The sequence below is a fragment of the Oncorhynchus gorbuscha genome, linkage group LG21, assembly GCF_021184085.1.
Source record: "Oncorhynchus gorbuscha isolate QuinsamMale2020 ecotype Even-year linkage group LG21, OgorEven_v1.0, whole genome shotgun sequence".
Classification (NCBI taxonomy): domain Eukaryota; kingdom Metazoa; phylum Chordata; class Actinopteri; order Salmoniformes; family Salmonidae; genus Oncorhynchus; species Oncorhynchus gorbuscha.
In genome coordinates, this window is record NC_060193.1 from 26,600,364 (window position 1) to 26,622,799 (window position 22,436).

The 22,436-nt window shown below is 43.7% G+C and overlaps 1 protein-coding gene across 5 annotated transcripts in view; it reads left to right on the forward strand.

Moving 5' to 3' along the window:
- The window catches only part of LOC124007747 (regulator of G-protein signaling 12-like), a 53,738-nt gene extending 34,700 nt beyond the window's left edge, over positions 1 to 19,038 (forward strand). For 4 of the 5 annotated variants that reach the window (XM_046318483.1, XM_046318482.1, XM_046318481.1 and 1 more), the window contains exons 4-17: positions 3,392 to 3,413; positions 7,023 to 7,195; positions 7,610 to 7,702; positions 7,922 to 8,065; positions 8,590 to 8,763; positions 9,131 to 9,278; positions 9,770 to 9,867; positions 10,261 to 10,461; positions 12,429 to 12,502; positions 12,699 to 12,825; positions 15,432 to 15,531; positions 15,972 to 16,036; positions 16,547 to 16,643; positions 17,357 to 19,038. In XM_046318483.1, the coding sequence (XP_046174439.1) occupies positions 3,392 to 3,413; positions 7,023 to 7,195; positions 7,610 to 7,702; positions 7,922 to 8,065; positions 8,590 to 8,763; positions 9,131 to 9,278; positions 9,770 to 9,867; positions 10,261 to 10,461; positions 12,429 to 12,502; positions 12,699 to 12,825; positions 15,432 to 15,531; positions 15,972 to 16,036; positions 16,547 to 16,643; positions 17,357 to 17,742 (1,902 nt within the window). In that variant the 3' untranslated portion in view covers positions 17,743 to 19,038. The remainder of the gene's footprint in view (positions 1 to 3,391; positions 3,414 to 7,022; positions 7,196 to 7,609; positions 7,703 to 7,921; positions 8,066 to 8,589; positions 8,764 to 9,130; positions 9,279 to 9,769; positions 9,868 to 10,260; positions 10,462 to 12,428; positions 12,503 to 12,698; positions 12,826 to 15,431; positions 15,532 to 15,971; positions 16,037 to 16,546; positions 16,644 to 17,356) is intronic. The other variant, XM_046318486.1, reaches the window with a different exon arrangement.
- Positions 19,039 to 22,436: the final 3,398 nt, after the last annotated feature.

A 22,436-nucleotide genomic window follows, 5' to 3' on the forward strand; every position in this document is an offset into this window, starting at 1 on the left:
CATACTGTATGTTAATACTTACATTGGAAAAGTAGTTTGGGCTTGTACGTTGTCGCACCTGATATGTTCTTTACATCCCCCATGGCTGTCTTGCTCTTCACTTTGTCTTTATATCTTCTTTGTCATGCTTCAATGGATTGCACTATCCGATATTGCCTACATTACTTTTGAGAAATCCCTGTATAATCTATGCCCCCTGGAGCTCTCTACCAGCACCTAGGCTATATGAAAACATCATAACATGTCTTTCCAAATAGTGGATTAGGACCCGCTGGGGTTGGATCACTAAAGCTTGGATTGTAGCTAGAAACATAGCTTTGTCTATTTTGTAAGACCTTTGTTGGCTCCTAATGATATTATGCTCAAGGCTTGTCCTGCCTAGTTCCACCCATGGATAGAGCTTGTCTGCGGGGCATCACTGGAGGTGTGAACAGAGGAAGAGAGCAGAGCAGTTGAGACATCAGAAGTGGCCAGCCTTCACTTGATCTCTTCACAGGGCTGTATTGCTGTGGAAGCAATAGCGAGCTGGAAAACACACCGAGGTGTATGTGTGGTCTCATTAACCCCTGTAGGCTGCTAAACACTCACAGACACACACACACACACACACACACACACACACACACACACACACACACACACACACACACACACACACACACACACACACACACACACACACACACACACACACACACACACACACCGTTTCATTAATCAACAGAGCTGTAACAACTTTAATAGGTGTGGCGAAAACTTTAGCCTTCATGATGTTAAAGGCAACCTGACATGACTTGTCACGTGACCTGATGTTTTCATTCATCAGAAATAGTTCTCATATGACACATAGTAATTTAGAAGGGCATGTATTAGGTTGGCTAACATCCGCAGTGTGTCATGATGATATTTACTGTGACATGCTCTCCTATGAGTCGTCATGAGTGAAAGATTGTTTGGGAAGGGAGTTCATTATCCTCAAGAACAGGATATGGCTGACATCTCAACTCTTTGAACACCAATCTCAAACTACTACTAGGTCTGTACAGGTGACTCTAGTGACTCCCCTGTATAATTTCATGGTTTCAGTAGGGACTTTTTATGAGTTCAAACATGCCAAGACATATGTCATAGATGATGGCGGTCTAGTTCAGAATGAAACATGATTTCTGGAGACTACTGTGTATTTAGAGTGGGGGTTTAGGTGCAAGAGCTGCTGCTACTACTGAAGCAACAGTCGTTTTGAGCAGGTGCTCTCTACATTTTCGTCCTCCATTTTCTATTGACCTCTTCATCTTCTCTCTCTTTGACTCCTGACTATATGTGGTCTAGCCACCACAGAAGAGGCCCAGGCTGTATGTGTCACGTCTGCTTCCGCTCCCTCCCCTCCCACCCGGCGTTTGAGGGCGCCAAGCTGCCCTGCATCACGCACTCCTGCCATCTACTACACACACCTGCCTTCCCTCATCATGCGCATCCGCAATATTGCACTTACCTGGACTCTTTCATCACCTGTTTATTTCCTCCCCTATATTTGTCAGTTCCCTTGCTCTGTTCCCTGCTGCTGCATGGATTGTTCTTTGTATGTATTACTCGTTTGCTGACGCCGTTCCTGTTCCATGTCCGTTCTATATTAAATGTTTGACTCGCCGTACCTGCTTCGTCTCTCCAGTGTCATTCCATGTGACAGTATGGGGTTGGTTCAGCAGCCTTGTGGTTGTTGAGTGAAGACTAGATGTTGTGGTTCTTGGGACTACACTCTCTTCACCTCCGGGAGAGGGGGAAAACACTGATGCGACATTTACATGTGGTCACCATCACTCCCATAATGGAATGGACCACAATGGGTGCACATGACGATGATCCTTACCCCAACATGGTCAAACAACATTAGCCAGCCACTGACTGACTGGGAATGGGCAGGTACAAAATATGTCTGGTCATATTCCTCAAGTCATTGATTAATGTTATTTTAGATGCATAAATGACTCCCAGCTGTGGCCAATAGTAGATCCACAAAGAAAGGATATCTTGTTATGCACTCCTTTAACTTAAAACATTGCTAATTAGGCCTATGCATAGAAATATTTTTAATTAATTTCAAATCAAATGTCATTGGTCACATACACATGGTTTGCAGATGTTATTGCGAGTGTATCGAAATGCTTATGTTATGTTGATGACAACTTTCAAATCTCTTCAATTTCAACTTTCAAGTCTCTAGATCTTATTTATATTCCACAATATTGTTGAAATCCATTGAAATCCAAAATCAGTGCTTGAATTATCTCAAGCATTTGCCTTGCTGGAAGTGCCCTGTCTAGACATATATCCCAGCACATTCACAATTTGAAGTGGCTTCTCGAATGCTCATCCGGCATCAGTCTCTCTTTCTTAATGAATCCTCCAACACACTGATTTAAAGAGTGTTCTTGGAAAGAATGATGCTCCACTCATTTCCTTTGCGGCATGTGAAAATATTGTAATTTTTTTGCTCTAAATCTTTATTTTCTATCTAAACTGATGTTAACAGCTATAGCTGGCTTTCTGACATTCTCCTTCCAGCAATGTCTTCTAATTCTGTTTGCCATGTGAATATATAAAATGAAGTCAGGCATTGGTTGTGTGAGAGCATCACGCTAATAAATATGCCAGCCAAATACCAACACTTTGGTGAAATGCAATTGTTGAGTCTTTCCCGAAGACGCTTGTTGGAATGACTCTTCACTCTGTGACCTATAGCCTTGTATAGACCTTTATAGCCCACTCAGCCCCTGAATTAGCATGAGAAAAGTGGCCCATTACTGCAAGCAACGGCCTCTGTGGCTCCTCATAATGACTTCTGATCTGATCATGACACCAGCGAGAGGGATTGTGCTACTTCTTGGTCTTTGTGTCTGTGTGTGTGAAATAGAGTGTGTGTGTGTTTGTCTGTGTGTGTCTCTCGTTCTTTCTCTGAGTATGTTCTCGTGTGTTCAAGACTTGTGAGTCGTAGGTGGTGAATGTGTGTGGTGAGGGGCGGGCCACGATCTTGGGGTGTGAACAGCTGTGTGTGCAGAGGCCCTTGGTCCACCCACATCCCTACATTAATGGCCCCTGATTAGAGAACAGGGGCCCTCCCCTTGCAGTAACACACACACACACACACACACACACACACACACACACACACACACACACACACACACACACACACACACACACACACACACACACACACACACACACACACACACACACACACACACACACACACACACACACACACACACACACACACTGGTGGGATGTCTGGAGAGACACTGTTTCTCAGGCTCCAGTTGTTCCTTGCCTCAGAGCAGGAGGAGGACATGAGGGCAGCTTCTCACTCATGTCTCTCTCTGTTCTCTTTCAGTCGACTGCTTCCTCAGATGCTGGTGAGTACATTTATCTTTTCTTTTCATTACACCCATTCTGACATTTAGCTACTTTATCTGTGATATCAAAACACAGCAAATAGATTTGTTGCTTGCAGCTGTATGTAATAGTTGTAACTAACTGACCAAATTAGTTTTAAATTAAGTTCAACTAAGAGTTCCTAAACAAGCCCCGGAACAAATGGGACATTTTGTCCCGCCATACACTCTTACAAAAAAGGGTTTCAAGAAGGGTTCTGCGGCTCTTAGTTCCAGGTAGAACTCTTTTGGGTTCCATGTGGAAAGGGTTCTACCTGTGACCAAAATGGTTCTACCTGGAACTAAGAGTGGTTATCCTTTGAGGACAGCCAAAGAACCCATTTTGGTTCTAGATAGCACCTTTTTTCTAAGAGTGTAGACCCTTTTGTAGAACAATAATGGTCACTTTTGTGTGCATTTGTTTAGAATGCGACTTTCTCGGTTTCCGGTTTCTTTTTTATTACACTTTCCACCACACGGAATTCGGAAGTTATTGAATAAAACAGGCACACAGAATATGATGTCAACCTATTTATTTACAACTAACAAAAGGCGCTTGTGCAGGGGTTTTAGGGTTTGGGCTTTGGGCTTTGGTGTTTGCTGTCTGTTCCCCATTTCACAGACGTTTAATAATGTTTGCTGAACGCCACGGTCAATGGAGCTTCGGCGTTGCCGCTGCTTACCGTATTTTCGGAGGTTTTGGTTCAGACACCCTATGCTATTTACCCTGAAAACCATCTCATTAACAAAGCAACACAGGCCCCATATTTTCTCTCTGCTGGCAAACACAATATTCCCAACACCCGAATCTAATACAGCTAACTCCAAACAAAATATCTTGTCAACTCCAAACCAAATATAATGTCACCGAGGTCAATTGGCAGAGTTGAAATAAAAATATAAACAAGTGTCTGGGACAAATTGATTGCCGCGATAGAAAATGGAATACGACTCTTGCGTCTTTAGATGTAATGATCTGCAAAATCAGCTTGTTTTATGCCTCTGTTGGCACATGTACTGATTCAGCTGGGTGAATTGGCTAACAAAGGCATGAGATGCTATAGTTAGACTGCATGCCGTGACATTACTCACAGCATTGTAAAGTAGTCAGTCACGAACAGTCCTAATTTGGTGTCCAACATGTAATGTAATATTTGCAATAGCATTAAGAAACGTTGCTTGATAAACCTCAATTGAAACTACATCTATTTGTAATTCCTCCTGTGCTTCTGCATGCTTAGATACCTTGGTGCTGGAGGCTATGGATTCATCTTCAATTATTCTCAGTGTTGTTGTTTCAGAGAACTCCCAACAGAGGCTATTCAAATTCCTCAATGTTGTTAGCCTTGGCAGATCGTGAACACTTGTCTTGTCTGACATTGACCATTCAAAGGCATTTTGGTAACATACCCTGCAGTCTTCCTTTTGTGTTTTTGCTATTGTGCTTTCTCTGATTGGTGGGACTTACAGCCATGAAATTGCCATCTGGTGCCATGATACCAAGTACTAACTGTGAGTCCTTAGAAGTACTCGGCCTAGTTGTCTAGATTCCACAGCTCCGAAGCTATTCCCTTCTTTTGGGTGTTTGTAAAGATCTAGAGTAATAGCCTCGTCTCCCGTCTTTTAGAGTATAGTGATCATGTCCCCCCGTGTGTGTCCCTGAATTACCTCTGCTGTAGACGATGGTGGCAGGGTGCAATATAATGGTGGTGGGTTGCAGCACTATAAAGGCTGTTGTTATCAGAGCAGTCACTGTCACTAACCCCTTTTCCCCTAACCAATCAATCAATCAAATGTTTTTATGAAGCTCTTTTACATCAGCAGATGTCACAAAGTGCTTATACAGAAACCCAGCCTAAAACCCCAAACAGCAAGCAATGCAGATGTGGAAGCGTGGTGGCTAGGAATAACTCCATAGAAAGGCAGGAACCTAGGAGGAAACCTAAAGAGGAGCCAGGTTCAGAGGGGTGGCCAGTCCTCTTCTGGCTGTGCCCGGGGGAGATTATAAGAGTTAATAGCAATTAAGTCCAGATTGTTCTTCAAGTTGTTCAAACGTTCATAGATGACCAGCAGGGTCAAATAATTATCACAGTGGTTATAGAGGGTGCAACAGGTCAGCACCTCAGGAGTCAATGTCAGTTGGCTTTTCATAGCCGAGCATTCATAGGTTGAGACATCAGGTGTGAGAGGGAGGGAGAAGGTCGAAACAGCAGGTCCGGGAGAAAGTAGCACGTCTGTTGAACAGGTCAGGGTTCCATAGTCGCAGGCTGAACAGCAGAAACTGGATCAGCAGCACAACCAGGTGGACTGGGGATGGGGACATACAAGAGTCGTCAGGCAGGTCCTAGGTCTCAGGTCCTCCGGAAAGGGAAAGAGAGAGATAGGAGAATTACAGGGAGCATACTAAAGATCACACAGGACACCAGATAAGACAGGAGAATTATACCAGATAGGACAAACTGACCCTAGCCCTCCCGCACATAGACTATTGCAGCATAGATATTGTGGCTGGGGGGGGGGGGGTGGGGGGGTACTGTGGCCCCGTCCGACGAAATCCCCGGAGAGAGCCACCCCTCCTAGGGACGGCATGGGAGAGCACTAGCAAGCCAATGACTCAGCCCCTGTAATACAATCAGAGGCAGAGAATCCCGGTGGAGAGAGAGAGAGAGGAGTCGGGCCAGGCAGAGACAGCAAGTGTGTTTTGTCACTCCAGTGCCTTGCCGTTCACCTTAGCAGTAAAGACCTAAAGATTGCATCACTCAAATGGATTGACAGACCATTCCATTAAAAATGGAGCTCTATAGGAGAAGGCCCTTCCTCCAGCTGTTTGCTTCAATATTCTAGGAACAATAAGGAGGCCTATGTCTTGTGACCGTAGCATATGTACGGCAGGACCAAATCAGAGACATAGGCAGTAGCAAGTCCATGTAATGCTTTGTAGGTTAGCAGTAAAACCTTGAAATCAGGAAGCCAGAGGCTAGCACTGTAGTAATATGATTGAATTTTCTGCTTCTAGACAAGACTCTAGCAGCCGTATTTAGCACTAGCTGAAGTTTATTTAGTGCTATATCCGGATAGCCGGATAGTAGAGCATTGCAGTAGTCTATTCTTAAAGTGACAAAAGCAGCAGGTCTCTTTGTTTCTTGGGACCTAGAACTAGCATCTCTGTTTTGTCCGTGTTTAAAAGCAAAACATTTGCCGCTATCCACTTCCTTATGTCTGATACAGGCTTCCAGGATAGGAAATTTCGGGGCTTCACCGTGTTTCATTAAAATGTACAGCTGGCTGTGTGCCATCTGCATAGAAGTTGACATTGTGTTTCCGAATGACCAAGAGGTAGTGTATATAGTGAAAACAATAGTGGTCCTAAAACAGAACCTTGAGGAATTTGTCTTCAGAAAGGCAGTGAGTTGCTGAGCAACAGCTTCTTTTTTTTTTACGAGAGGAATGGGAAATTTGATTTAGGCCGATTTAGGTTTTTAAATGATCCGGGTCAAGGTTTGGCTTTTTCAGGAGAGGATTTATTATTGCCTCTTTTAGTGAGTTAGGTACACATCCTAACAATTTTTTCTACCCCTTTTCACACTCCAGACTATGGTGGTGGTGTGCAGCTCCAGGGCTGCTGCAGCCAGAGCAGTCTGAACAGCAACAGCAGTCTGCCCGGCGCCGGCAGCCACAAGAGGCTGTCAGAGCGCCGGGTGGCCAGCTGGGCTGCCTGCTTCGAGCGCCTGCTCCAGGACCCCATTGGCGTCTGCTACTTCTCAGTACGCACAGTAAAGAACACATTTTAGTTCACTGGGAGTTTTAGTTTAGTTATGTGATCTGAAATTTAACGAAATTAACAGTTAATTATCTCTCTCATTCTCAATTTGTTAGCTGAAATCAATACTCGTCTACCTCAGGCATCTAAACGTGTTCTGTGGGATAGAATTAGCAGTACACTTTACAGCTAATCAACAACTGGGAAATTGAGTTTTAGTTTGCATGTTATGAAATGTTACAGTTAACTCTCTGATTGTCCATTCTGTTGGATTAACTCAATACGAAGCTAATTAGACATGAAAACATTATCTTCTGTGGAATAGAAGCAATATTTAACTATATAGCCAATCAACACAACCATAACATTTTCCAGGCTTATTGCAAGTGTGATAAAGCTGTGGCTTGTGTCCCCGCAGGAATTCCTCAAAAAGGAATTCAGTGAGGAGAATATCTTGTTCTGGCAGGCCTGTGAATACTTCAGTCAGGTACCTGCAACAGACAAAAAGCAGGTAAGCTTATTCCCCTTACTCAACACCAAGACCAAACTATACTTTCCTATCTAGTCCAGTTCAGAAGTCCATATAGGTTTTAGATGTCATGGACTGGATAGAAAAGTCCCTCCGTTGTGAGGGTTGATCATGGCTTAAAGTTGAAAACCATTCCCCTTTATATCACTGGGTTATGTCATGGTTGTGTGTGTTTATAAAACCTCTTCCTCTTCTCCCCAGTTATCCCAGAGGGCGGGGGAGATTTACAACAGCTTCCTGTCCAGTAAGGCTACCACGCCGGTCAACATCGACAGTCAGGCCCAACTGGCTGATGACGTCCTCACCTCCCCATGTCCAAATATGTTCAAGGCTCAGCAGTTGCAGGTGGGAGGACCAACTGCCTACTATATGTTATACCCTAACATTAACCCCTAACCCAAGCCTAAAATAGCCCATTTCCTTGAGTGGGCCAGCAAAATGTTCCCACTTGTCTGAATTTTCCTTGTTTTACGGTCCCCACAAAGATAGTAAAACCAAGAACACACACACAGCTAGGAGCAGCACAGTGTCAACTGCAGGGCTGCGCTGCTTGAGCATTGTTATGATTCAGTGCTATGTGTGAATGTTCTTTTACTGCTTTACTCCAGTACAAAATGTTTTCTGCACAGTGTCGTTTTTTTCAACCATCTGCCTGTTTCCAAAAGGGCTATTGTGCTTCAGGACCAAACACAAACTAGCATACACCCCCCACACACACTCTCAGGCCTTTACAATGTTGTTTTAGGTCTGTACAATGTTACAAACGTGACCGAATCATAGCTGTTATGACATATGCCATAACACCTGTCATAAACATTTGTGACCCTTCACAAGACAAGATCATTTTCTCTCCCTATTGTTTTCTGTAGATCTTCAACCTGATGAAGTTTGACAGCTACTCCAGGTTCCTCAAGTCTGGCCTGTACCAGGAGTGCATGCTGGCCGAGGTGGAGGGACGACCATTACCCGACCCTTACCAGATCCCCTGTAGCCCCGCTCCCTCCAAGCACAGTGCCAGCTCCGGCCACTCCACACCGAATAAGGTACCCGCCTTGTACCATAGTAACCATAACAGCCAAAAGGGCATCTGGTATTGTCTTAGTAACCACTTTAGGTGATTGTGTAACTCGCCTGTGAGATGCACATTTTGTGTTGTAGCCAGTATATGTGTTTGTTAGTTTGTAGTCTTCAAAACATCAGGATCGTATTCACAAGGTACCAAAAGGGAGAAAACGGACCAAAACAAGGAGGCACTACATGAACTTGTCCAATAAGAAACTCTATTTCCATTGGAAAACATTTTCTGCTGCTAGATATTTTCCATGGCAAATGGCTTTCTACGGTATGCACTCATGTATCAACCCAGGTGTTACACAGGTTGTTTGAACTGGTTGTTTTGTTGTACAATAGGAGGCCAGGAATCAGAAGTCAGGGAGGTCACTGACTGAGGAACCCGGAGACGAGCATGATAAGAAACGGGGCATCTTCTTCTCTTGGTCCCGGAACCGGAGCTTTGGGAAGGGACCCAAGAAAAAGGACATTGGAGAAATCAACATTGGTGAGCAACTCTCAGTCATAGAATAAGTCTTAAGGAGTTAATCCTATGTATTCAATTCAAATACCTTTCCCCCCCGTGAGGAAACTTCTTGTGTTGGATTTCAATATTGGCATAAAGCTTTCTGTCATGCATTATGGTGGTAGGTCTTTGGTCGGGCAATACACAGCACTGCATTGTGTGCTTTACATTTGTTATTGATAGGCAGGAAGTTAAGTGATGTTGGTAATAAACTGTTCCTTCTCCCTTAATGTGACCTGACCCGACCTCAGGCCCCATTCCTCACTAATCTAAAGCTCTCCACCCTTGTCAGTGACCGCAACCATATACATTCCTCCTGTGGCCCTTCCATCAGATACCTGATGATGAACAATATTTCAAGTTTAGAAGTCAGTGAGTTTTATGTGTAGTTGTGGTGTGATGATGCATGGATATTAATTGTGGAATGAGTTGTATCCTAACTGTGGCCTCACTGTCCTTCTTCTGTTGGATAGATTCCTGGGGCAGCAACGGTCGGAGGGAATCACAGGGTTCCTTGTCCTCTGGTGCTAGTCTGGAACTGGCCACTTCCTGTTCAACGGGCAAAACCGAGGTAAGATCCTGCTGCAAGGCCAGGCCAGGTCACCATGGCAACACGGAACCAAGATAGTTCTGTAGTAGGAGCATCAGTTACACAGGTCCTGACTCTGTTAGTTTTGTGGCATGTTTGCAGAAATTTTGCTTGACAAGGGATTTGGGTATACTTTTGTCTGGATGGTTACAGGTGTTATACTGTATGTTACATGAGTTGAAGGGGTTTCATTTCAAGGTTCAGACGTTCAATTTTGTTTTTAATATCCCACAGGGAAATTTGGTCGGACATCAAACACTACATACAAAACATAGAGACACTGTTGCGGTTGCAGTTTTAGCTCTTGGTATTTTCTCTTGCTTCCGTTGAGTTCTATCATCTCTGACTATGGTTTGTCATGGTATTCCCATGCAGGGGGACAATCGTCACTCGGTGCCGGTGTGGGAGAGGGTAAGGGAGTGCTCCAAGATCTGCAGCATGACCCTGCCGGACGGCTCGTGTTCCTCTGTGACCCTGCGGCCGGGGGCCACCATCAGGGAGGTTCTCCGGGACCTCTGTCAGAGCCTCCGCATCAACATGGCTGCCGTAGACCTCTTCCTGGTGGGAGGAGAGAAGGTGAGTCAAACTCACGATGGTTCCCAGCACAGTTACTGTTTCCCTTACTGTGCATCTCAATGTGGATGTAGAGCAGGGGTTCTGAAACTTTTTCAGCCTGGGACCCAAATGAGAAATTCTGTGTTTTTCTTGGGACCCAAGCTTAGGAAAATATGCAACTATATATAAATATCAGTACATTTCATTGCCCTTATGCCTAAAACAAATGCAATATAGACAAAAACAAATAACAATGAAATTAAATATCCATCTAAAAATATATTCATGTTTATTTTCCCCCATTAAAAAAATCTCTTACGTATCTTTCTAGGTTGAAACTGTTACTGTTAAAATACAATAAATCATTTAAATTCTGAACTGGAATAAACTGACTGATCACATAACACAGATGAATAACAGAACACACACACAGGCTTTTTGATAGTGCAGCCGTAAGTAACAGTACCGAAGAAAAATGATCAGGCCTACTGTACATCTTACAGTTGAAATTATTGTTGAAAGAAAGTCTAGGCTAGAACTGTTGCTGTTAAAATACAATACATATTTTTTCATCTGAACTGGAATAAACTGATTGATCACATCACACAGATGTAGACCAGAAAACACACACATGCACACAGTCCTAATGAGAGGTGTGTGGCTGGTTGAAGTTTTCAACAAGCATGTCTATTCTGGGCTCTGTTTTTGACAGTACAACACTGAGGTCATGCTCAGCATTGAAACTCTTTCTGTACTTGTTTTTTAAGTATGTCAGAGTTGAGAAACCTGACTCGCATAGGTATGTGGTGCCAAACTGGACCAGAACATCTACTGCTTTCTCAGTCAGGCAGTTGACCACTTCCTGCTGTTGATGAGCAACCCAGAAATGTGTGAGTGTTTACCTCAAAAGGCATCTTGCTTCAATCAGTTTATTCCAGTTCAGAATAAAAAAGGATTAATTGTATTTTAACAGCAACAGTTTCAGCCTAGACTTGTTTTCAACAATCATTTCTACAGTAAAATGTACAGTAGGCCTGATAATGTTTCATCTTCATCTGTATTGTTACTAGGGTTGCACTATCAGTAGCTAGCTTGCTTTGGCTAACGTTAGCTATTAGCTGTGTAACGTTACAAGGCCAGGGGATTGTTTGAAAGAGAAACTCACATCTACTACCATGAGAGAGAGTACTCCCTTATTTCTGCTTACCATTGCCGGTTATAAAATGGCAACAATGCCTTGCTAGTTGACTTACTTTTCCACATTGAAGCACTGTTTCCTGAAGCATTAAGCCCTGGTCTGAAAGAACTCCCTGGGTTTACCATCCTGCTATGGATGTTTGGTCAGGATGTGTCGTTTTATTAATTTTGTTCATTATGAGAGACTCATTACTACGTACTTCCACACACAAAACACATTGTGGGGACTCCTTGTTATAAGTTTGTATGAAAGACAGAGAAACTCATAGCTGTATATGCGTTTCATGACGATTGTGCTGAGTCAGAACTTGTGGCTAGCATGAGTCCATTTCATGACAGGGGTGAATGATGGAGAGTGGGAATATCAAGTCAGTGGCTTGAACAACAGCGCTGCAGCTTGTGGGTCACTGAGTGATCTTCAAGAAACTGCAGAAAAATATCCGGTAAACCGGTAAACTTGCGCAGCTGCCAAACTGAGCAGAGAGCGCAGATGCACTTGGCCAAATCAATTCCAGTAATTAATGAAATAATTATACATTCTCTGACACACCGCAACCCACCATTAACAGGTGGGTCGCGACCCATGCTTTAAGAAAAGCCGATTTAGAGTGAAATAATGCAGATCCATTGATGTATTAAGTGGTTAGTTTCACTTAATACGTCATGTGACTTACATGATTGTAAGTCACTTTGGATAAAAGCATCTGCTTAATGCCATACATTATTGTTTTAGTAAGGCATCGCTTCATGGCTTTGTAAGTAGGTTTTCATGTTGTTTTTATTCTTTTTAGCCTTTGGTGCTGGACCAAGACTGCATGACCCTCAGTGCACGGAACCTCAGAATGGAAAAACGCACTCTATTCAGGTAAAATATGCATATCTACCCCTCTACATCTTTGTCTCCACATCTCTCTTTCTCTCTCTCATTCCCCCCTTTTTATTCAACAATGTGAACTTTAAAATAACTCTTTGCACCTGCATTCCTCCCAGTAGAATCTGAAGAAAATCACATGATCGTTTTACAGAAAGTATCTGCATATTTATTTTCCCTCTATTTTTAGATTGGACCTGGTACCCATTAATCGCTCCGTAGGTTTGAAGGCCAAACCCACCAAACCCGTCACCGAAGTCCTGCGTCCCGTCGTGGCGAAATACGGCCTCCAACTCAAGGATCTGGTGGCCAAAATAGTATGTCGGTGACTGGCTGGGTCGCCTCAATATTTTCTGTTTGCAGCTGTGTGTCCAACCAATCTTCTGTAGAGCATGTAAAAGACGACAATGTCACTGGGTGGAGTCTCATTGGCTTGGAAGAGGGAAGGAACCGCATCCTCTTCAAATGTTGCTGGGTAGTTGGCTCATTCTGACTCAAACGGCCTCTGAAGATACAAAGAGAGAGGTCTATAATTATGAATGACGACACTCCTAAAACATGCAGGGTGAAGGGGAGTAGAAGGACTCCCTTCTCTTCCAAATCCTTGCCAGTTAGGTGGTTTATTTTGTCCTGAGGTGGTTTTCCAAGCATTACCCTACTATTACACACAGTGGCGGTTCTAGCTTGTTTGGCTCCCTTTGCCCCCCCCCCCCAAAAAAACACCATTCTGCACTGTGGAAATACACAAATAATCATAACATTTCAAATTATATAAATATAAAAATATATACAAATATATATACAAAAATAAGACTCATAAATATAAAAAAGAAGTAACAAAGACACAAACAAATTTGTGTTGATTTGACACTCGAGCATCAATACATTACCCATCCCCCAACACTGTTAACCAAGAGTCGAGACTACATTACCCATCCCCCAACACTGTCAACTAAGAGTCAAGACTAAACCAATTCACCTTGGTGGTGTGCAGACTGGTTTTATATTATTCTTAATGATTTTGCACAAACCAGAAAAATGCAACAATATGTCTGTGAAACTATATTCACAGTCTAATGAAGGAATTGTGGTTTATTTGGTAGCTTTTCGTAGTGTGACGGATTTGACTAATTGCATTAGTACTGTACAACGTTAGAGGTGTGCTATTTGATAGATTCCCCCGCTCCCCTACCTCGGGCTTCCAGTGGGGAGACCTGAGGTCAACCTGCCCCCTCCCCATCTCGTACTTCTGAGTGGGAGACCTTCCCAGGCAGTAACCTGCCTAGCTCACAAACTAGAATCAGGGCGCCCACTCCGACAAGGTTAATTGACCCACAGTCCCACACGGTGACATGATATCATTGACGTGATGTGTAAATGAGCGATAGAAAACCGCAAATGTCATCATTCCCCAAGAAATTCTGTGGGCGCCCCGTGCCGCCCTGGGCGGCTGCCCATGTCGCCTATACCTACATTTGTTACTGATTACATAGTAAGCTGAAAGCCACATTCTAAATGGAGCGAAGGCGTCCATATCTTACACAGTTAATGATAGTACACAGAAGTTGTGACGATACGCTAAAGTGGCAACTTGCTTGTCTGACATGTCAATAAGGCATCATGGTCACGTGACACAGGAACATCGTGCACCTAGTATGTGAGGATGGCTGGGGGTAGTCCGGATATGGTCAGATTTATGCTGCAATCTAGAGCCATAATCATTATGCTTAATTCTGTGTCAAAAATATGTATATTTTTCTGCATAGCTAAGCATACCTCTTCAGCTGTCTCTATCATCCTGACTGTTGGTTATTTTTTTAAGAAACTAAATATGCTTCTCTGCATATGGGGGATTGGGCCTGGCTCGCAGTGGCCATTCCAATTTATCCCAAAGGTGTCCGATGGGGTTGAGGTCAGGGCTCTGTGCAGGCCAGTCACGTTCTTCCACACCAATTTCGACAAACCATTTCTGTATGGACCTCGCTTTGTGTTATGGGGGCATTGTCATGCTGAAACAGGAAAGGGCATTCCACAAACTGTTGCCACAAAGTTGAAAGCATAGAATTGTCTAGAATGTCATTCTTCATTGTATGCTGTAGCATTAAGATTTCCCTTCACTGGAACAAAGGGACCTAGCCCAAACCATGAAAAACATCCCCAGACCATTATTCCAACTTTAAAGTTGGCACTATGCATTGGGGCAAGTAATCATTCTCCTGGCATCCACCAAACCCAGATTAGTCTGTTGGAATGTCAGATGGTGAAGCGTGATTCATCACTTCAGAGAACGCGTTTCCACTGCTCCAGAGTCCAAATTTACACCACTTCAGCTGACGCTTGGCATTGCGCATGGTGATCTTAGGTTTGTTTGCTGCTGGTCGGCCATGGAAACCCATTTCATGAAGCTCCTGACGATCAGTTATTGTGCTGACGTTGCTTGCAGAGGCAGTTTGGAACTCGGTAGTGAGTGTTGCAATAGAGGACAGATTATTTTTACGCGCTTCAGCATTCGACTGTCCAGTTCTGTGAAGTTTTGTGGCCACCACTTCGCAACTGAGCCGTTGTCGCTCCTTCCCAATAACAGCCCGTACAGTTGACCAGGACAGCTCTAGCAGGGCATAAATTTGACGAACTGACTTGTTGGAAAGGTGGTGCCCTATGACGATGCCAAGTTGAAAGTCACTGAGCTCTTCAGTAAGGCCATTCTACTGACTATGTTTATCTATGGAGATTGCATGTCGGTGTACTCGATTTTATATACCTGTCAGCAATGGGTGTGGCTGAAATAGCCGAATCTACTCATTTGAACAGGTGTCCACATACTTTTGTGTATATATCGTGTATATAAACAGGTCAAATCTGAGGGGCCATGTGCCCCCTATGAGAATGACGACTGCTAAAACTTTGTGTTGTGTTTTGACAGAGTGGAGAAACGGAGCCCCTAGACCTGGGGGCGCCCATATCCAGTCTGGACGGCCTGCGTGTGGTATTGGAGAGAGCAGACCCTGTTGCCTCAGGGAAAGGTAAGACAGCCCATCACACCGAACACCAAAACATGCACTAAAACGCAGATGATAGACAGATAATGAAGTAAGCCAACATTCCATCTCAGAGATAACGCCTACAGTGACCTAGCCTGATCCCAGATGTGTTTGTCTTGCCAAGTCCTATGGTCATTGATTTGGCATGACAAACGAACAAACATTAGTTGGCTATACAGCACAAACACTCAAACCCCCCCAAACAGCCACCAAGATAGTGGCTTGAGAAATCCAATCCAATTCCTCCAATGTTGGACTGGTGCTTCAGCCTGTCTGTTTCCAGGAATTCAAACAGCTCTTGTAATCAATGTCCTGTTTTGTTCCCACTGACTTCCAGTGATAAACAAAGATATCAGAGTGATGGAGGACATGTGGGATGATTCATTGGCTCCTATTTACCTCACTGTTGTTTTTCTCTATAGACTCCAAGTCAGGTTCCTTGAAAGCACATCCGCCATCATTGACCACCAAGAGTCTTTCTGCAACAGTAAGGAGACCACCATCATCCTCCTCCTTTATTCCTGTTTTCACTTTCTCAAGTATCCTTGAATTTCTAAATGTGCTGTAACTCCCCTGCTATGCTGCTTCTTAACAATTTAATGTCACATAATAATTGCTCAAGTGCTCTACTCTACTTTGTTCCTGGCTCTTTGTCATGTTGTTTCTTCCTTAAATGCTGGCTGTAGCTGACTTGAACCCTGGCTGACCTCCCACTTTATAGTTCAGCCTCCAGGTCACCTTTGTAGTTGCGATCCGACCTTGTCTCAGGGATTTACTAAGCATAAAAGAAGCGTAAAAAGAAACAACAAGCATCAAAGAGACCACACGCTCGTGTTTTATGGTTGTTTTTTGTGTTTCCTATAGTTAATAACAGGGCACAGGTGCGAACACTTAAGTCAATCTGCCCAGGATGTGTTGTAGTGGTGTTAGTACAGGGCATGCACAACCTCCTCCCTCACCCCCTTAATGGAGTGCGTTGTTATTGTTGCGTCTGCAGGGAGATGACAGGTCGTCAGGAAAGGCAAGCGGACCAGATCCGTCGCTCCCTGCGGAAAAGGGAAAGCCGAAAAAGATTAATATAGATGAAGCTGAAGGTAAATCCCCCTCTTTTTCTAACGTTCTGTTGCTTCTCTGAGCTTTGCTTCGCCGCGTCACTAACACCAGCTGTAAAAGAATCCTTCAACCTTCATGGTTATCTGTAGCTTGGGACTGTGTACTGTGCACGTTAAATGATCTAATCCCCTTTTTATTTGACCTTTTTTCTTGTTCTTTGTGAGGGTTTTAGATAGGGTTGCAAAATGATGGTAACTTTCCTTTCTGGATTTTTTTTGGGGGGAAAGTTACTTGAATTTTGCAACCATATTATTATATATATATTTTTTTCCCCTCTTTTTTTATACCCCTTTTTTCTCCCCAATTTTGTGGTGTCCAATTGGTAGTTACAGTCGTGTCTCATCACTGCAACTCCATTGGGAGAGGCTAAGGTCGAGAGCCGTGCTTCCTCCGAAACACAACCCAACCAAGCCGCACTGCTTCTTGACACAATGCCCACTTAACCCGGAAGCCAGCCGCACCAATGTGTTGGAGAAAACACGTACACCTGGCTACCGTGTCAGCGTGCACTGCACCCGGCCCGCCACAGGAGTCGCTAGTGCGCAATGGTACAAGGATATCCCGGGCGGGCAAACCCTCCCCTAACCTGGACGACGCTGGGCCAATTGTGCTCCGCCCCATGGTTCTCCCCGTCACGGCCTACAACCCTAGTTAAAGGAATATGAAGTAACTCTACTGCTTTCTCTCTCTTTAGAATTCTTTGAGCTCCTGAGCCGGGCGCAGAGCAACCGGAGAAATGACCAGAGAGGCCTCCTGAACAAAGAGGACCTGGAGTTACCTGACTTCCTGCGGTTAACCTCCGGCCCCCCCTCCACTGCCTCCCTAGACATGGCCTGCTCCACACCCACCTCCATCAAACAGGGCCAGGGGCCTGGCAGGGAGAACGGGGTTGGCGGTGCCCCCGCCCGCGGCCCCCTCAACGCCAGCCTGCGCTCTGAGAGCCTGGACTCCTCCCTCAGCAGCACAAACGGACACCCCCATCCAGCTGCGGGGCGCCGGGCGCTTCTACCCCCACCCCGCCTCCCCGTCCCCCCCCTTCAGCGCCGCCCTCTCACCCATCCCCCGCCCCTCGGAGTCTAGAGGCCCGGCCCTCAGGACACTGGAGGAAGACACCCACGCTGACCTGACCCTGGTGGGCGAGGGAGACATCACCAGCCCCAACAGCACCTTGTTGGCCCCTGCGCTGCTGTCCCACGAGGGCAACTTCCTCCCTCCTTCGCCATGTGCCAACTCCTTCCATGATGGTGGTGGGAATGGCCAGTCAAGCTCAGGTATTTCCCCAGTGTGACTATGCATAAGTGTGTTGGTGTGTGTGTGCGTGTATGTGTTTGTGTGTGTGTGAGAGTTTGTGATTGTGTGTGTGTCTGAGGGTGACCTGACCTCCAACGACAACTCCTTTTATACTGACTTCAATGCACTTTATTTACAACTGAAAATGTATTCTCTCTCAGTAGTACCCCAGTCATTTTTACCCCTTTGAATATTTTCGAATGAACATAGATAGCGTTGTTTATGTGGTCACTTTCAATAGTAAGTTCCGCTGAATTGTAAATAGTGATGTATATATTTTAAATGAATGACATTTATATTCACACACCACTGAACTGATGGGTTTTATAACTTAACTGAGACTTGAGGTGAAAGTAAATCTTAGAATGTTTCATATTGTTGTACCACAGAGGTTATATGAGGATGCAGGTGGATAAAAACGTGTTTCATAATGCCTACATATTGTAATGCTGTAATACTCAACATGACAGTTGTCATTACAATACATGAAAAATAGACATACTATCATTTGACAGCAACCAATTGTAGTGAGCTAGAATTACCATGCAAGTGTGAATTGTTTGATTGATTGATTCAAATAGAGAACCTGGAATAGATTTCAATGAGTCACAGCCTTTCATGTCAATAAAATGCTCAATGCCGGCATTATGAATGTATAATTGGAGTACGGTCCTAAACCCAGTACATAGCTACAGACAAGATAGAACGTAAGCAAAGCGTTATTGTTTTTTTTAAAGATGATCATGATTGTTCTTACCTGCCTGTACTTTTTTAAACCGAAAAGCTGTATTTACTTTCATCCCATCCTCTAATGCAATTCAACAATTTTGCTCAGATTTTTTCCTGGTAATACATAGAAGGACAACTGAACCAATTTCTTCACAATATGTTGATAATTATAGAGTCCTTGATGAAAAAAACAGTAATGATAGAGGTCCTTTTGAAATTAACGGTATCATTGTTGAATTGCGTGTCACACTGTCTGGAAATATCCTCTCTCTGTAGATGCTTGTTGTAGATGATCATGACGATTAATTCTGTATCTGTGCTTGATTAGATCTAATAAATGTTAGACCTGGAATCACATCATCTGTCTTTTTACACGTTTGTGATCTCAAATTCAGTTACCACTCCATGCCTCTTCTTCTCCAACTTCCCCTAACACTACATACATCTCTTTCATTTAGTTTGTCTTCCACCTCCTCCCCGACCTGTGCTTGCATGGTAGCTGCTTTGTCTCTGCGCTTCTGGGAAGCTTGTGACATCTGTGTCACAGTAAATCTGACTTGTTTGTGTAGTTCTGATTGTTGTGTCTGTGTGAGAGGTCATTCGGTAGCATTTGTGCTGTTTGTGTGTAATTCTGCCTGTTTTGACTTTCTTGTCTTAGTCTGTCTTTCTAAGGGATTGAATCATGTCTGTAACTTTCCCATAATTCCTAGGTTTTCCAGAACTCCCAGTTGTAAGACTCCCAGCTTTCTGGCTTCTTCCTTCCTGATTCCAGGAATCTTCCAACCAGGATTTCTGGAAAAGCTGAGAATTTTGGGAATGTTACTGGAATTTTGCAACACTAGACTTTTTATTGCTTTCACTAATGTACCTCAGCTAATGCATAATTCTTTCTCTATGAGCAGTGAAGAGCTGTATCAGTCCTGAACATGGATTTCCTAGTCCATACCCCCTTACCAACTGGTCAGTTTCTAGTTCTCCACTACGTAGTAAGTCGGGTTGATAGTCACGGTGAGCCTGATAAGTTTGCAAATGCAGTCAACTAACTCCCGATAAGTTCAGTTTTACAATTTTCAATTAAATTACAAATTTGATTGAGTACACTCTACCACAACAGTCCCAAGCTGTTGCATTTATCTGGAGTCAACTGTATGTCATTCACTATCTCTATTGGGGAGGGTAAGTCTGTCAAAACAGAATGAACAGTTGATTGTGGTGGGCAGGGCATCCATCATAATCACCAACATTATCCGCCACAGTTATTTATTGTTGTCACAAGACAACCAGTTTAGCTGTGTGATTTCATTGCAGTCTTTTCTCACCTGTGCTCAAAAGCCATATTAGAGCAATAACAACACACTTTGATGTCCCAATTTAAAAGGAAGCCTTATCCAGCTGTGCTGTTTGAAGATCTGTACAGCTAACAAAGGAATTAAGAAATGGCTAGAATTCTATTTTTTTTAACATGGACTATTTTAAGTACCGTCTCCAACAGCATTTGTTTTGTTTTGTTTTACTTGCGCTTGATTGAGCTTGTCTGGTGCAATGGAACCAATGGAATAGTCCCCAAAGTGCAAACCCTGTCCATTTAGCACTCCAGGCAGGCTCAATCAATCGCTGACAGTATTTGAAAGAAAACTAATTCTATTTGAACCCAGTCCTGCAGCTTCGAGGATGGATTACTTCAAAGTATACAGAGGCCATCACTCAGGTGGACACAACGCGTCTAGCCCTGACTTTTACTTAAAAGCTCTGTCAACAGATAAATGTACTGTGATATGTGTACACAAGTCAATATGAGAGGTTAGTATAAGCCTCGCAGTTAGTTTCTCTCTGCTCTTCTGTTCTGGTTGCTAAGCGCATCAGCCTGTCCCTTCCACCTTGGGAACCATGGTAACGTGTCCAACTTGCATGAGTTGACTGTTTTGCTGCAGAGAGAAACTATTGCTCGCTCTCTCTCTACATCTGAAAGGAAAAACATTTCCGTCACGTTATCATGGTCGTGTAATTAAAAACCTTGAACCCTTAAAGAGGACAAACTGACACAGCAGCCTATGGTCTATGTTCCCTTGGGTTTACTTAGAGGAGTGGACCGGAGTTCCCCTCCACCTTGAGTTAGTGGTTAATGAACTAATTAAGTTAAGGATGAAAAAGCTAGGGATTCTTAGCCTGGTCCCAGATCTGTTTGTGCCTACTCCATTGCTGTCAGTCAAGCCTAACATGTATGCATGACAATGAGTGTGACAGGGAGTTGGCCTGATGGCATCAACAGACTGGCACTCAGACTTAGTGGTTCTGGGGTCAGTTCCTATAGGATATCCTAATTCAATCCCTGACTACAATGTTAATGTAAATTCATGTTGAAAACAAAACACTGGTCTGCTAGGGTCACTCCACCTGATGTGAAATAACAACCAACAACCATTTACCATTTTAATATCTAAAAGATATCAGCTGTTATCTATTTTAATGATTGTTTTTGCTTTCCGTGTAAAATCAAATGATGGTTGTGCGCCTGGTCAGATAATCATGTATTGCTAATTGCTTTCTAATTAATGCTGTAGTCCACCAGAGGGCGACAGTATATAGTTAAACTGTTGTTCCACTACCATGCATTGCATTAACGTCATCTGCCATACTAGGGCAGTTGAGGATAAGCCCAAGCCTGTTCCACTTTCTAGTCATAGCAAAGAACCAATACATAAATACATAAAATTAGACTTCCTCCCATTTCTCGTTGCCCGTGTTTGGGATATCCTGTTTTCACTGTATTTATCATATCAAGTGCAGGTTTATAGTATTAGGCTTTGTGATGTCATCGCCCATATCTGGAATTTAGAAAAGCTTTTATACTTTAAAGTGCAATCGACCACATAGGCACAAGGTTAGGCTTAGTATCCACCCCAATGCAGCTACTTCTTAACAACAAAATGAAAATGTAATATCCAGAAAATAAACACAATTAGCTTACACGGATTCAGAATTCTTGCCTGAGGGACCTAGTGATCCTTTAGCCTCACGTTATATCTCACTGTCTTCTCCATCTGTCTGAATGACACACCTGAAAGCTGGCTACAGCTGACCCTGAATCAGTCTTATCATCCATCTGGCAGAAACTAGGGGGCCTTGTGGCTGATCTCAGCTAGCCTTAGTGAGCTGTGCAGCTGGTTCTGTTTCAAACTGGCCCTGGGGAGAAATGGTCTGTCTAGGAGAGTCTGGTGCCATGGCCCATTGACGAACAGCCAGCCAGCACAGGCTCATGTTACGAACAGTGCCAAGACAGAAATTATACCTCTCAACTCAAATAGGCCTACTGTAATGAGAGAATGTTTATTCCAGACCACTTCGATCGTGTTTTAGGAATGAATTCACACCACTTGACTTTTTCCACTCTTTGTTGTGTTACAAAGTGGGATTAAAATGCATTTATTTGTCATTTTTGTCAACAATCTACACAAAATAGTCTCGGTCCAAGAGGCTTCTAAACAGCTTCTACCCCCAAGCCATAAGACTCCTGAACATCTAATCAAATGCTACTCAGACTATTTGGATTGCCCCCCCCCCCCCTTTACACTTCTGCTACTCCTGTTATTATCTATGCATAGTCTACCTACATGTACATACAGTATTACCTCAATTACCTCGACTAACCGGTGCCCCCGCACATTGACTCTGTACCGGTACCACCTGTATATAGCCTCGCTATTGTTATTTTACTGCTTCTCTTTCATTATTTGTTACTTTTATTTCTTATTCGT